The sequence below is a fragment of the Eschrichtius robustus genome, chromosome 7, assembly GCF_028021215.1.
Source record: "Eschrichtius robustus isolate mEscRob2 chromosome 7, mEscRob2.pri, whole genome shotgun sequence".
NCBI classification, from domain to species: domain Eukaryota; kingdom Metazoa; phylum Chordata; class Mammalia; order Artiodactyla; family Eschrichtiidae; genus Eschrichtius; species Eschrichtius robustus.
In genome coordinates this window covers 77,143,786-77,160,442 of record NC_090830.1, presented here as the reverse complement: position 1 = coordinate 77,160,442, position 16,657 = coordinate 77,143,786, and the positions used below count along the sequence as shown (strand labels likewise).

The 16,657-nt window shown below is 40.3% G+C and overlaps 1 protein-coding gene across 5 annotated transcripts in view; it reads left to right on the top strand.

Annotated features, from left to right (window-relative positions):
* The window catches only part of ASCC1 (activating signal cointegrator 1 complex subunit 1), a 115,237-nt gene that overhangs the window by 74,676 nt on the left and 23,904 nt on the right, over positions 1-16,657 (top strand). For all 5 annotated transcript variants that reach the window (XM_068547769.1, XM_068547771.1, XM_068547768.1 and 2 more), the window contains exons 8-9: positions 7,051-7,175; positions 13,096-13,181. In XM_068547769.1, the coding sequence (XP_068403870.1) occupies positions 7,051-7,175; positions 13,096-13,181 (211 nt within the window). The remainder of the gene's footprint in view (positions 1-7,050; positions 7,176-13,095; positions 13,182-16,657) is intronic.

Sequence of the window (16,657 nt, the reverse complement as noted above, 5' to 3'; positions counted from 1 at the left end):
ACTGTTTTACACAAACTGGATCACATTATTCATGTTGTTCTATAGCTTGTTCTTTTCATAAAACATAACCTAGACATTACTTTTATGTCAGTGTCTATAGATCCTATGATCTACTACTACATCAGCCTTTCTAAGCCATAGCTTATATACAGTAGGACTTCCCCTTGCTTAAAAATCTCCCATCATTTCACATCATCCTTTGAATTAGTTCATATTCCTCAGTCTAGCAGTCAGTATCTTCCAGGATGAAACCAACTTAATATTTTAACTTGATCTTCCACTTATCTTGGACTTGCCCCAAGCCCTAGCCAGCTTCACTGCTTGTTGATGATCCTTTGTGTCTTTGTTAATGTTGTTTCTTGTGACTAAAATTTCTTTCATGTTACTCCTCATCTCTTTTTGTCCAAATGCTGTCATTCCCTTCTTGCTATCTTTCCTTCTTTTTTCTCAAGCAGACTTTAAGATTCTTGGGGGCAGGGAGTGTCTCATTCAGCATTATATATCCAGTAGCTTTTATAATTCATGACTCATAGTCGATGTTCAGTGAATGTTTGTTTACTTAAGTCATTTATTTTTTCAGCTGATTTACAAAGATGAATTGAGTACAGTTAGCTTCCTGTCCTGTGCCCATCCTCCTGGTAACCTATTCTAGTCTCAACCCAGCTGTGACGTCTTCCACATTTAAATTACCAAAGCACCTTGTATTGCTTGTGTCATTACCAAAGTCCTCTTTATAGTTATTTTAATAGATTGTAAGCTCCTTAATGATAAGAGCTATGTTTGCTTAGTTTTTAATTCTTTTAGTGACTACCGTGGTGCCTGTATACAGTAAGAACTCAAGAAATGTTAATTGGATAGAGCTGAATTAAATTGGGGGAAAAAAAGCCCAAACGAAAGCCTGGAATTTGCGCTTTCTAGGGAGTCAGTGATCATTCTGCAGTACAACTCCACACCCATAAAGATGGCTCTGGAATGCTTGAGCTTTGTAGCACTTATAGGCCTTTAAACTAAGAGCTCAGATTCAAGGCACTGATAATTGGCTTCTGTTTTCAAACACAAAGCACTATCTAAATGATAAAGCTGCGTAAGAGTAATTTATTATTTTTCTCATAGTAACCCTATATTATTTTTAATTCACTTATGAGGATGCAAAGGTATAGAGAAGCTTTGTGACTCATTCTTAGTCAACCAGGAAAGGATCAGTGAAGTAAGAATTGAAAGACTATAATGTTAGAAATATACTGACATATTGTCAAATGTAGTATCCATGACAGCAGCCTGAAATTTAGTGATTGTTTATAAGCACCCTTAAGTTGTCTTAATAGAACTCCAAAGATTTGTCATTTATGAATTCATGCATACATACCTGCAACAGCTATTCATTGAGCACTGATGATACGTCAGTTAGGTATTAACTTGGGTGCCAGGGTAAGGCAGTGAATAACATAAAGAGCTGGCTTCGTGGAAGTGCACAATAAATTGATAGCAGAGCAGAGCTGGCTGCCAGGAGACTTAGATTCCCGTCCCTCTGCCCTGACTGAGCAACTCAACCTGTCTGTGCTTCGTTTCCTCTTGTGTAAAGTGAGCAGGTTAGACTAGAACATTTTAAAGGACTTTAATCTCTTCAAAGTTCTGAGGCAGAAATCTTAATTTGCCAGAAAGACAAAGCTGGAAACTGGACTCTTTCATTTAGTCAATTTAATTTCCTTCTTCTAGTATTACATGCTCCCTGTTTCTCTACAGCTGAGCTCCCTGTCCACTTCTTTTTCTTACTTTTATTTTTAATTAATTTATTTATTTATTTATTTATTTATTGCTGCGTTGGGTCTTCATTGCTGTGCGCGGACTTTCTCTAGTTGCGGCGAGCAGGGGCCACTCTTTGTTGTGGTGTGCGGGCTTCTCATTGCCATGGCTTCTCTTGTTGCGGAGCATGGGCTCTAGGTTCATGGGCTTCAGTAGTTGTGGCTCATGGGCTCTAGAGCGCAGGCTCAGTAGTTGTGGCTCACGGGCTTAGTTGCTCCACAGCATGTGGGATCTTCCCGGACCAGGGCTCGAACCCGTGTCCCCTGCATTGGCAGGTGGATTCTTAACCACTGCGCCACCAGGGAAGTCCGCACTTCTTTTTCTTTAACAGGAGAGAGGGAACAGTGAGGCATCATTCTGTTGTGATTTGAAATTGAGGTGCATTTTGCAGTGCTTGGTTATGTTTAGACCTAAGTTATGTTGTAATATTTTAAAATATTTTAAACTTTATGAGATGGTGTTAGTTAATCAGAAACTTTAGACCCAATAATGTAGGTCTTGGCTTGGAGATCCACATGCACAATTAAGTAAGTTAAACTGCAAAATCAGAGTTAACGTGCATTGTGAATGTATTTTATTTTCCCCTTAGGAATGTAGGAACAAAATCGTTTTCTTGAATCAGTCCTCTTTCTCCATCCTTACTAATGTCTTCTTGGTTAGCCCTTCTCATTGCTGGTTTAAATACTTGAGAAAAATATTTTATATCATGGGAAAATATTCAGGGTATATTAAGTGAAATAAGCAGGTTATAGAAAAATGTTCTGTCTTTTTAAAATTGATGTTTATCTATCTGTAGCAAAAGACTTAAAAATTATTTAACCGAAAATTAAGTGCTTATCTGTGGATGGTAAGGTTGTTTTCCTTTTTGTTGTTTTCTGCATTTTCCATTTTTTCTATAACAAACATGTATTATTTTTGTAATCAGAAAAAAATTAAGATAACTATGTAGGGAAGCACAGCATCTCTCTTAACTGGCTTTCAGGCCTTTAGTTTTCCCCTGCATATCTTGCTTCTTACAACCCCGTCTTGCTTTCCTAGGTCTACCAAATAAGACTACAGCCCTGCCTGGCACACAGGAGCCTTCACAGTCTGGCTTCAGCCTGCCTCCACTTCATCGCTGCCCTTCCCGCTCCACAGAATTTCTCATGAACCTGGAGTGCGGTTATTCTTTGATAGTCACTCTTTCAGTTGTTCAGGACAAAATTTCTTTTAGAATCACCTTCAACTCCTGACTGCAGTGTATTATAAAAGCCACCGCCCTGCTCACCACCCCCACTGCTGCTACGCCCACCAGCTGGGGTGTTGCCACAGCCTCTCAGCTGCCTTCCTGCTTCCATTCTTGCCTCCACCACTGTGTGTCATCCACAGGGCAGCCAGAGGTTTCCTTTTAAAATGTCAGTTGGATCATGTCATTGTTCTGCTGAAAACCCTCCAGAAGCTCGCCACCTCACTCAGTAGAAGACAGAGTTATTACAGGGGCCTAAGAGCCTTATGTAAGCCCCTGTGACCTGGTCCTCCCTCCTCTCCCACCTCATCACCTCTCCCCACAGTTTCATTCCATACACTGGCTTCTTACTGTTCCTCCGCCATGCCACAAGTATGCTGCTTCAGATGACTGTATTTGCTGTTCCCTTTCTCTGGAATGCTGTTCCCTTAGGTCTCTGCTCAAGTGTCACTTTATCAGGGAAGCCTTACCTGATCACCATGTCTAAAATAGTACACTTACCCTCAATCCCTTTCTCCTCCCTCTCTTCCGTTTTGTTTTCTTCATGGTGCTTAGCACCACCTGATGTCGTATATGTATATTTGTTTACTATCTGTCTCCTTCCACCAGAATGTAAGCTGCTCAAGAGCAGGGACGTGTTCTGCTCATCCTTTGTATGATTCCCATTCCCACACCAGCCCTTCCTGTCTCCTTTGAGATCTTGTTCTGTTGATCCCCTCTGTTTCCTAAGGTTTCATCTTCCTTCTCTGTTGGATAGTTTCTTGTTGTCAGTAAGCGTTTTCAACTCTTTCTCCTCATTGAAAATAAACACAAACAACCTGCCCTCAATTCTGTATCTAATTACCGAGGCAATTAGTTTCTTCCCTTCCTTGCAAGTTTCTTGAGTTTATGTGCATGTATCCCCTCCCCGTCTGTCTGGCCTCTCCCTTGGTCCTCTGCAATGAGGCTTCCATCGCCAGTGTGCCAGCGAAACTGCTCTGGCAAAGGTCTCTAATAATGTTCTCATTGTAAGAAATAAGTAAGCATTTTTTGCTCCTTTTCGTACTTTACTTTTTATAGCATTGTACTATACTGATTATTCCTCTTTTTGCACCCCTTGTAATTCTCTTTTCAGCCTTCCTGAAGTTTTCCTTTTCTTGTTCCTCATCCTTATCGATTGTCCCTACTGGTTCCTTCTCTGCCCCGTACATAGGAGTGTCCCATAAAGGCTCTGTCCTTAGCTCTCTTCGTGCTTGCTCTGATTCCCCCTCACCCTGTGACTGCATCTATCCCATGCTTTTAACTACTTTTTTTGCACTGATAACTCCCAGATCTGTGTCTTTTGCCCAGATTTTTCTCTTGAGCTTCAGGCTTGTTATTTCCATCTCTCTCCTGGACATGTCCCATTTGAAATCCAGTGCCACACATGAAAAAGTATACACACTATTAACCCTCTCCACCACTCCCCACCTTGGTCAGTGACCCATCTGCTCATTTAAGGTGAACTCGTGGGAGTAGCTCTCAGCTGCTTCCTCTGCTATAACACTGTCGTATCTGAGGGCCCCAACTTCTCTCTCACAAGCTCTTTTGAATCCATTCCCTTGTCTCGGTTCTCACTGCCCCTGTCATAGTTTAGATCTTCATCCCTTTCTACTTTATAGCATGGTCCTTAAAATTTGTCCTCTGAAACCAGACTGCATGGGTTCTCATTTTGGATCTATCACTTATTAGTTGTGTGACTTTAGTCAAGTTTTATAACTTCTCTGTGCCTCAGTTTCCTCATTGGTAAGGTAAGGATAATAATTTATTGTGAGGATTAAATGATTTAACAGATATAAGGTGCTTAGAATAGTGCGTGACACATCGTGTTTGTTATTATTTCTACTATTAGTACTGTCAGTACCACCTAGGTGACCTCGGTACCGCTTGTCTCTTCCCCTTCTAAAGCATCTCCCACTGTGCCACAGAGTCAGCTTCACAAATGGGTAGCTGACCACATCATTCCCTTTTAAAAGATTTCCGTGGCTTCCCATGGTCTGACCATTATAGTCCCAGCCCTGTGTTCTATTTCTGGAGGTCAATGGTGAGGGTATGGGTATTTATTTTATTATTATTAATTACAGCTTACTTGGTACTTCCCTGGCGGTCCAGTGGTTAAGACTCCATGCTTCCACTACAGGGGGCACGGGATCGATTCCTGGTCAGGGAACGAAGATCCCGCATGCCATGTGGCCAAAAAATAAAAGAATTATAGCTTACTCATGTTTAAATATTCTTTGGTTAGTAGACAAAATAAAAACAATTAAGATAGAGAAGTTAGAATTATAACAAGATTAATTTGGAACTTTGGAGCCTGAAAAACATGAAAGGGAAAAGAATCCTTTGTGCTTCTCACTCAATCTCTAGGGGAAGATAACTCCCTCTTGCTGCAGCGTATGAGTGCAAGCGGAAAAGGGTTGTTTTGCCCATGTCTAAATGGGTGAAAGATAACTGGGGGATAGGGGTACCAGAGGCTGCTCTATCTGTGTGGAGACAGGCATTGAGCAACTCAGCTGCTGCAACCAGAGAGACTGCCCTGTGGCCTCAGGAAAACTCCCACAAATGGGCCATGCAAGGTGGGCTTGGCGCACATCTCACATAAAACAGACCCATCCAGCCCTGCTCAAGGAGAAGCTGCTCACTGGGCTACAGTGTTTTACCACAAGCCATGGCCCAAGAAGCAGTGGAAGATTCACCAACTCTACAGATATCTCAGGGCCACTTGCATCTGGGAAAAGAAGTGGTATGTGGCACAAAGAGTATTACTAGTATGTACATCTAAAATGTAAAATCTAAAAAATGTGAAATCTATTGTTCATTAGTACACTGGCGAGGAATGAAAGATTTTGAGCTGGGGAAGTCAATTAGCATGCAGCACAAATCTCAGAAAAAGCCAAGGGCAAGGTTGAAAGGAACAGGCTGCTCCCTGCACTCACCAGGTGCACTGCTCTGTCATTTGCTGCAGACCTCCACATCAGCACCCATGTTCAGTGAGAACTTCAGGCTCAGGTTGGACATTTGGTCACACTATGTAAAAGCCACAGGCTGAACTTCACCATCAGATGAGTGAGTGGTCACGGAAGATGGCTGCTTCCTGAGGCCTAGGGCCAAGATCTGCTCCACCACATCCTCGATGGGATAATGACCCCCTCTCAGTGGCGCAACTGGCAAAGTTCTTCAGAACTGAAGGGGAGATAAAGAGTTTTTCAGACAAACAAAAACTGAAGGAGTTCATTGCCACTAGACCAGCCTTACAAGAAATGTTAAAGGGCGTTCTTTAAGCTGTTGATCAAAACACCTGAACAGAGTGAAAACTTCCTGTGCAAGAATTGTTTCTGGTGGAGGTATTGGAATGAACAGCCATCATCAAGATAGTACTCACCCACTGTAGAACCCTTAGTGCTTAGAGCCAGCTGGAGTCCATTTGGAGGCATCAGTTATGTGGCCCGTGGATTTTCCTATAGTTGTCTTCATTGGTACTACACTTCTACCTCATTGAACACTGATGTAGTGGCCAGAGCTGCTGGGATTTTCACAGTGCATGCTCCTTCCCAATGAGCAAATGTCTTAGAGTCATGCCAGACCTCATTTGATCCTGGCAGAAACACATCAACCACAGTAGCTTTTGGTTCTGTGACTGGATGAACCAATAAAGCACTTTCTTTTAGACAGCTCTCTGCTGAGTCTGGCTTCTTGTGCAAGATTTCCAAGATCATAAACTTCCATCTTCCTTCAAGGCCATGCTTAAACCTCCTGTGAAAACCTGGCCCCTCCAAGTATAGTCACTGCCTTACACTCATCATGATGTGCAGTTGTTTCCAGGTGTCTTGTCCACACAAAGCTGTGTGCTTCATGATGGTGGGGACTGCAGCCTTATTTACTTCCTCTTGTTTTGAGGGCCTTGTACGGTGATTGCTGAGAATAGATGCTTCATAAATGTGAATTAGTAATCAGGGTTCAGGAGTTTACTAAGATTTCTGTACTTCTTTCTTCAATTTCTCCAGGCTGCAGGAATTGGTTGATCGAGTACTGGAACGTTTTCAGGCATCTGGACTAATAGTGAAAGAGTGGAATAGTGTGAAACTCCATGCTACAGTCATGAATACTCTATTCAGGAAAGACCCCAATGGTAAGTGCTTCATAGAACCACAGCACAGTTTGTGATCAACAAGGCCTAATGATGTCCCTGGGGTTTGAAGAGAATGGGCTATCAAAGAATCTCTGCTGCATCTTCTGTTTTAGATCCATTAGCTTGTTTTGATGAGCGCAGTGGAAGGGGGCAGGGACATATCTAGCATGGGACTGTAACATTCCAAATCTTTTATTTCTGTCGCACATAGGGTTGCCGGATATAGCAAATAAAAATACAGGATGCCCAAGTAAATTTCAGGTGAAAAATGAATAATTGTTTTAGTGTAGGTATGTCCCATGAAATACATGGCAGCTTTTTTTTTTTTTTTTTTTTTTTATAAAACAAGAAAGAAGATTAACTAGTAAAGGTAAATGTTAGAGCAGTGATTCTCAACTAGAGGCAGTTTTGCCCCCAGAGGACATTTGGATTGTCTGGAGACACTTTTGGTTGTCACAGTTAGGGGGCTGGGAGTGAGTTGCTACTGGCATCTAATGGGTAGAGGTCAGGGGTGCTGCTTAACCCTCTACAATTCACAGGACAACCCCTCATAACAAAGAATTATTCAGCCCCAAATGTCAGTAGCACGAAGGTAGAAAAACCTTGTGTTATAGTAATGTTTTTTTCCCTCATGAATCTAAACCTTCATATAAAAATGCCTGTTTTAACCCTTTATTTGGCATAATAATCTACATTTTAATAAGGATTATTTTTCTTCCCATCCTCACCCACCAAGTGAAAGCTGTCTAGCACACATATCAGCATCTATCTGATCAGGAGCTACAAATTCAAGTTATGTGCAGCTTCTTCTTCAAAGCCCTGTTGTTTAAAATATACCAGCACCAAAACTCCATATTCAGGTTTTATTACATTTGTTAGGACCCTGACCTTGGTTTTAGAAAGTCTACGTTGGAAGAGGACTCCATCAGGACTCCATCAGAACCCATGAACTATGTATAGATTTATAGTTTAGGACAGTTTTTGTGTCCCTTTTTACCAAAGTGCATCTTTTATTTTATTTTATTTATTTATTTATTTTTTATAAATTTATTGATTTATTTTATTTATTTTTGGCTGTGTTGGGTCTTCATTTCTGTGCGAGGGCTTTCTCTAGTTGCGATGAGCGGGGGCCACTCTACACCGCGGTGCGTGGGCCTCTCACTGTCGCGGCCTCTCTTGTTGCGGAGCACAGGCTCCAGACGCGCAGGCTCAGCAGTTGTGGCTCACGGGCCCAGTTGCTTTGCGGCATGTGGGATCCTCCCAGACCAGGGCCCGAACCTGTGTCCCCTGCACCAGCAGGCAGACTCTCAACCACTGCACCACCAGGGAAGCCCCAAAGTACATCTTTTAATTTCTTCAGATACATACCAGAGATCTCAACTGTAAGTTGTTTGGTTTGGTTAGCGCCATTGTTGGACTAAGAGATATGTAGCTAATCCAATTTTTGGTTCTAGTGTTAACTGTTCTATGATGCTACATTGTATTTTCTTTAAGGCTTTTCTAAATAAATCAGTGTTTTACCTTTCAGAGCACTGAGATCAAAAAACGTTCAAATGACTTCAGTCAAAGCCTATGGACTCTGGGTAGTTAATAGAATCCGAAGCGCTATACTTATTCTTGTTCTGATGGAATATATTTCTTTCATTTGGATAGTGGTATTGCAGAAGAACATTTGGAATTCCAGAAAAAAATTTTTTTCTGGAATATTTGATATAAATTATAATGTAAGTTATCTAATGGGAACATTTAAAGGAGTTTGTGGTATTTATTTTGTTCTGGACAGTTTTTCTACTTTATTTATTTTTGGCTGCATTGGGTCTTCTTTGCTGCATGCAGGCTTTCTCTAGTTGTGCCAAGCGGGGACTACTCTTCGTTGCGGTGCACGGGCTCCTTGTTGCCGTGGCTTCTCTTGTTGCGGAGCTCAGGCTCTAGGCACACGGGCTTCAGTAGTCGTGCCACGCGGGCTCAGTAGTTGTGGCACACGGGCTTAGTTGCTCCGCGGCATGTGGGGTCTTCCCGGACCAGGACTCGAACCCGTGTCCCCTGCGTTGGCAGGCGGATTCTTAACCACTGCCACCAGGGGAGCCCTGGACAGTTAGTTTTAATCTTGGAAAACAGTTAGATCCCCTGAGGTGGTGTACATTTTAACATCATCACGTAAAGACAGAGGTTCAGAACTCTAAAGTACACTCTAGGAACTTCCCTGGTGGTCCAGCGGTTAAGACTCTGTGCTCCCAATGCAAGGGGCCTGGGTTCGATCCCTGGTCAGGGAACTAGATCCTTCATGCATGCCGCAACTAAGATCCCGTGTGCTGCAACTAAGACCCGGCACAGCCAAGTAAATTAATTAATTAATGAATGAAAAAAAAAAAAAGGTACACTCTAATTCAGGGGTCCCCAACCCCCAGGGCACACAGCAGGAGGTGAGTGGTGGGCAAGCAGGGGAAGCTTCATCTACCGCTCCCTATTGGTCTCATTACTGCCTGAACCATTCCCCCCACCCTGGTCTGTGGAAAAATTGTCTTCCATGAAACCAGTCCCTGGTGCCAAAGAGGTTGGGGATCGCTGCTCTAATTCATTGGTTCAGAAGTTACATTGTATCTAGCACCATCCAATAGGACTTTCTGTGATGATAGAAATATTCCATATCTGTGAAATCCAGTATGGTAGCCACTATCCACATGTGGTTATTGAGTACTTGAAGATGGCTGGCTAGTGAGACTGAGAAAGTGAACTTTTAATTTTAATTAATTTAAATTTAAATAGGGACTTCCCTGGAGGTCCAGTGGTTAAGACTTCGAGCTCCCAATGCAGGGGGCACAGGTTCGATCCCTGTCAGGGAACTAAGATACTGTATGCCGCGTGGCATGGCCAAAAAAAAAAAAAAAGAAATTTAAATAATCACATGTGGCTAGTGGCTACTGTTTTTGGACAGTGCAGTATTTTATTAGACATCTAATACTGTCAATAATACATTCTGCATCTGTCCTAGTCCTTAAAACTTAGTTCAGAGCTCTTACAACTATACCATACCCCATTATTAACTAACATCTTAACATTAAAGAGTTGAATTATATAGGAATCTGTATCTTTTAAATTGTGTGGATCCAGATGTATATTCAGTTGGCACCAGAGCTTCATGTAAGAAAATGTTCTGTGTTCACAGTCTAGTTATCCTTTCCTATTGACATATATTTTAAATATAACGGCTTTAGTGAGATATAATTCATATACTGTATAATTCACCTATTTAAAGTATATAATTCAATAATGTTTAGTATAGTGAGTAATGTAACCATTACCACAATAAATTTTAGAACATTTTCATCACCCCAAAAAGTAACTCCATAGTTATTGGCAGTGACTCCCCATTTTCCCCTTACTCTTCAGTCCTAGGCACCACCAGTCTACTTTCTGTCCAATGAATTTGCCTTTTTTGCATATTTCATATAAATAGAATCATGCAATGTGTGATCTTCTGTGACTGACTTCTTTCACTTAGCATAATGTTTATAAGGTTCATCCATGTTATAGCATGTATCAAATGTCATTCCTTTTTATTACCAAATAATAATCCATTGTATGGACATACACATTTTATTTATCCATTCATCAGTTGATGGACATTTCTGTTGTTTCCACTTTTTGGCTATTATGAATAATGCTGCTGTGAACATTTATGTATGTGTTTTTGTGTGGGCATATGTTTTCATTTCTATTAGGTATATACTTAAGTGTGAAATTGCTGCATTATGATATCACTATGTTTAATTTTTTGAGGAACTGCCAGACTGTTTTCCAAAGTGGCTGCACCATTTTACATTCCCACAAGCAGTACAGTAGTTCCCCCTTATCCACGGGAGATACGTTCCAAGATCCCCAGTGGATGCCTGAAACTACATACCACGTTCTGTATTTTTCCTATGCATACATAGCTATGATAAAGTTTAATTTATAAATTAGGTGCAGTAAGAGATTAACAACTAATAATAAAATAGAAGAATTAAACGATATACTGTAATAAAAAGTATGTGAGTGCTGTCTGTCTCTCTCAGAATTTTTTATTGTACAAATTTAGTGCCTTTTCCATTTTCACTAATCACTTACCATGCACTGTGACCGTAACTTTTGCAGTTTCTGAGGTGTGACAGCAAAACTAGTACGAATCTCTTTTTCCTTCTTCCTAATTTCACGGATAGAAGATTCTTAATGTAGATATTAGCAAACCTCAGCATATGATTTTTTTCTTTCCTTATTAAGTCAAGAACTTTCACCATTTCACTTAAAGGAAGCGCTTTATGGCTTTTCTTTGGCATATCCGAATTGCTCGCATCACTATTCTTGCCCTTTGGGGCCATTATTAAGTAAAATAAGGGTGACTTGAATACAAGCACTGCAATACGTTGACAGTCAATCTGATAACAGAGGGTGGGATACGCTGGACAAAGGGATGACACTTTCTGGGTGGGACAGATCACGCTACTCAGAATGGTGCACAATTCAAAACTTAGGAATTGTTTATTTCTGGAATTTTCCATTTAATATTTTCGGACCTCGGTTGACCATGGGTAACTGAAACCATGGAAAGCGAAACCATGAATAAGGAGGGACAACAGTATATGAGGGTCTCAATTTCTCTACATCTTTATCTGCACTTGTTATTATCTGTCTTTTTTATTATTGCCATCATTTTGGGTGTGAAGTGGTATCTCATTGTGACTTTGATTTACATTCCCCTTATGGCTAGTGCTACTTATAGATTTTGCACCTGTCATTAAACATTTTAATCTTCAGATTTCATTACTGCTTTTTTATTGACATTTACTTAGTATGAATTTACTTTAAAGTTTCACATCTCCTTTTAACAAGGAACCTATTTTTAAGTTGTGAAATTTGCATGGGATTGGGATCTTGGATTAAGAGAATAGTTCTCATTAGAAAAATAGTCCTGTAGTTACCCAGGTGTAATTCCAGTGGGCTAGCTAAAATATATTATGTTCATGGAGTTAGCACTTTGGATGTGTTTTATCAATTCTGACGTGGTAATCTCCATACTTATATACAATAAAAGAATATACTCAAAAGTAGAAATACAGATATTTTTGAGTGTCTGTTGATGGGCAGGAAAGGGTTGATATTTCAGAAAATATTCTGATAGTTAAATAATTCTTGAAGATGCTTTGAATTTTATATACCCTGGATTCTTCTCTGTCTTGTGTTTTTCTCTTGAAAAGGCTATAGAATACATTGTTTTGCTTTTTCTTGCCAGTTATCCCTTTCCTTTGATATCCTTTTTCTGCTGCTTTTGAAGGACATCTTTTCGGATAAGCAAGCTAAATTAATGCAAGGAGTTAGAACACAGCTTTGATGAGGCTAAGGTCATAGATTTGCAGATTTCTGTGTAGAATATCAGGATACCTTTGATTGTAACTGAAGAGGTTTTTCTCATTCGGGGTGAGTCCTTAAATCAATCCAAAGCATAGTTGCCGGCATTTTTGACTAGTTAATGTGTGAACTGTATATTTTTATGTATTTAAAAATGCATGTAGCTTATACAAAATCTTGGGGTTTTAGACTACAAGGAACCTTTGGAAATCACCTAGTCTTAACCTCTAACTTTGTAAATGAGGAACTGAGGTCCATAGAGGAGACATAAACTGCCTAAGAATATGGTTAGTTATGTAGTTTATGTACAGTGAGTGCTTGGACAGTGTTCAATGAATAAATATATATCAGTTGATGACAGAGCTGAGACTAGATGCTGGGTCTCTTGACTCATAGCCTGATGTATTTCCCTCCATATTATGTCACTTTCCAGGTAGTACATGAAGATCTTGCTAGTTGTCCCTGTAGAAGTCCAAGAGAAAACAGATGCATAACCCAAGCTCCTCTTCTAACATTGTCTTTGGAATATTTACAGCTGAAGGCAGGTACAACCTCTACACAACGGATGGCAAATATATCTTCAAGGAAAGAGAATCATTTGATGGCCGAAACATTTTGAAGGTCAGTATGAAGCAGAGTGAATTGGAAACCTTTGGCATGTGTCCTAAAATAAGGGAGGACAATAAGTGGTTCTCCTTTTAACAGTAAAGTATATTTTTCTCATATTTCCCATGAGGATTATTGATTGAAAGGACTGTTAAAATTTTTTTTCATTGTCCTAAAAGAGAAATCTTTTTTGACTTGTTAAAAGGCTGTTGGTATCTCTTAGAGTACTTGAAACTGATGATTTAAGAAACAAGTATAGTGACTATTTGGATCCATAGGAATAAGTTGATTTTAACCTTGTGAGTCTTGCTCTGTATTTTACCTCTGGAGGACTGAGTGTGCATTTTTTAAGTGAAAAAATAGTTTGTCTTGTTCTAGTAGATTTTTCTCTTCACCCACAAAGTCGCTCTCCAAAGTTCCTGTATAATCTATTTTTACTCAGGAACAGCCCATGTGCTAAAGACTTGGTGGTCCATTTCTGACTGTTGAGGATTTGCTTCTGAGCGTTAAATTAACCTATGAAATTTAAATAAAAAGGGTTCTTTAGGATTGCATTTATCTTTCTCCCACAGACCACATTCTGTAGCATCCACAGTTTATACCCTATCAGGTTAACATACCATTGTGCCTCTGCGCAAAGAGAAACATAAGTTGATACCAAAGGAGAGGTTTTTTAATTTTTTTCTAGATTTTTTTTTTTTTTAAATGACTACATTTATTTATTTATTTTTTGGCTGTGTTGGGTCTTCGTTTCTGTGCGAGGGCTTTCTCTAGTTGTGGCAAGCGGGGGCCACTCTTCATTGCGGTGTGCGGGCCTCTCACTATCGCGGCCTCTCTTCGTTGCGGAGCACAGGCTGCAGACGCGCAGGCTCAGTAGCTGTGGCTCACGGGCCCAGTTGCTCCGCGGCATGTGGGATCTTCCCAGACCAGGGCTCGAACCCATGTCCCCTGCATTGGCAGGCAGATTCTCAACCACTGCGCCACCAGGGAAGCCCAAGAGAGGTTTTTGATTCTTCATTTTACTTGTTCTATAATGATGTAGGTCATACATTTTCAAGGCCATGGGTGTTTTTTGGAGCTGGGAGGGAGAGTATGTATATAATAACTTCAGAATAAGCTCTAGCTTTAAAAATGTTTTTTCTTTTTCCTTCCTTCCTCCATTCCCTTATCTTATCACTTGACAGTTTTCTTGCCAAATGCCTAATATGACCTCATTGCGTATAATTAATGACTTCACTCTTCAGCAGCTGCAAGCTTCTCACTGCAGAGCCCAACAGGGCAATGACAGCATTCACTTAGGCAGGCATTCCTGCCTTGTGGGGAAGGGGCTTTGCAGCGCATTGTTGATTCCTTCTTTTACTTGATACCTTTTCTCTCTTTGAGTAAGTTTCTTGTCTTCAAAGTAGCTATTGTAGCTTCTGTTTGAGTGGCAAGCTGCTAATGAATTCAGTTGCAGTTTACTTATTTTCCCAGGCTACAGCTTCATTGTATGAATCTTTCTCCTCCTCTAGCTCATTTCCTGGGGCTTTTTAAATAATAGCATTAATTACTTTGCTTTTTTGTTATTGTTAATTTGATTAAGAAAAAAACTAGACGAATGGGGAAAGAAATCTGTTGGAATGACTCAAGCCAACTTGGTTCCTTTGAAATTAGAATTAAAGCCCAAAAGGTATGTTGATGCAAGTGGAGTGTGAGGTGCTTTGACATCCATAAGAGGGAGGTAACAGCAGGGAGCCTGAGAAGTTGCTGTATGAACAGTATGGCTCTCTCATTTAATATTTAATTTCTCTCATTCTGGAAAGTCAGTTTTCCATTTAAAGATGCTCGGCCTGGAAATCTTCCTAACCCACCCCAGTGATGACACAGCTGTAGCTCCCTCTAGTGTTGACGAAAACTTGCTATAGTAGTTGTACCTTTACTGTTAATGCCTAATCGGAGTTTTAGAGCTGGGCCCAGCTAGGTACTTGGAAACTATTTAATCCAGTTCCTCATTTTACTCTCTAAGGGTGTGAGATCCAATATGGTTAAAGTGTTTTGCCAAAGGCTAACGCTAGATAGTAGCAGAGTCTGAATTAGAACAAAAAGATTCAAAGCTCACAAGTTAGCAGTGTTCCTCCTGTCTTCCATAAAGATGCTCAGTGTTTAGGTAGAGATCAGTAGATATTTGAAACTGGGCCTATCTGAATTGTGAAAATATCTGACTAGACATAAATGTTGGGGCAATGGGTGTGCCAGTTAGTCTAAAACTGGCTAATTAAGAATTAGACTTTTGAGTTGAATATAATACGAACACCAACAGAAATACTTATTGACTGTATACCATCTGTCAGACTATGTGCCCTGTAGATAAAAGTCATTATGATACAGTCCTTACCTTCCAGGAGCTTCCTGCCTTTGAGAGATACAGCCGGTTAATAGGTAATTACAGTATAAAATGATGGGGGCAAATTATGAGGTGGAGGGGAAGTACCTTTGAACACAGGTAGTTGTAACAAAGTATCTTTTAATAGAATTTCCAATATATTACTTTTTTTATATAAACTTATTTATTTATTTTTGGCTGCATTGGGTTTCATTGTGGTGCACGGGCTTCTCATTGCAGTGGCTTCTCTTGTTGTAGAGCACAGGCTCTAGGTGTGCGGGCTTCAGTAGTTGTGACACGTGGGCTCTAGAGCACAGCCTCAGTAGTCGTGGTGCACAGGCTTAGTTGCTCCGCAGCATGTGGGATCTTCCCGGACCAGGGCTCAAACCCGTGTCCCCTGCATTGGCAGGCGGATTCTTAATCACTGTGCCACCAGGGAAGTCCCCCCAGTATATTACTTTTTAATCATTAGTTCCAGAAAATATAATCTTTCACTTACATTTAATCAAAGGAATTAACTTTTCTTTGAGAATAAAGATAAAATGTGGCATCCAACAACTAGCCCCCAAACACACAAGCGGTAATAACTGTATTTATGAAGTAGCTATAGCAGCCCACTTTTTGGAATTACAAGACAAGTCTTTCTCAACTAGAACATTAGAACCCATGGACCCTGAATCTCTTGCAAAAAAAAAAAAAAGATTTAAAAAACTGATGGATTATACATAGTTTTTGTACCAGATATAATTATTATGTTTAGAAAGGGAAAAAAATCACTTTCATTAACAAGATAGGAACTGACTTGGAATAAACAGAAAGGTTAACTGCATTGGTTGTTAAGGATCCCAAGCATATGTGTACAGCATATTAACAGCTACATAGGTCAAGGATCAGGAATGCTGGTGATGGGAAGCAGCCTTGGAAAAAAATCAACTTCATCTGCTATTCAAAGAGAAACAAAACGAGAATGCAAGTCATTGCTCATTGCTGTAAGAATTTAATGAGTAACAGCCAATTGCTATTCTACTCCATGAAGAGAATTGGTCCTTTTGGCTTGGTGTAGTATTATGTGTTTTGGATGCCTTAATAAGAAAAAAAAAAACTCCAACTCTTGGAGGTAGAAGCCACA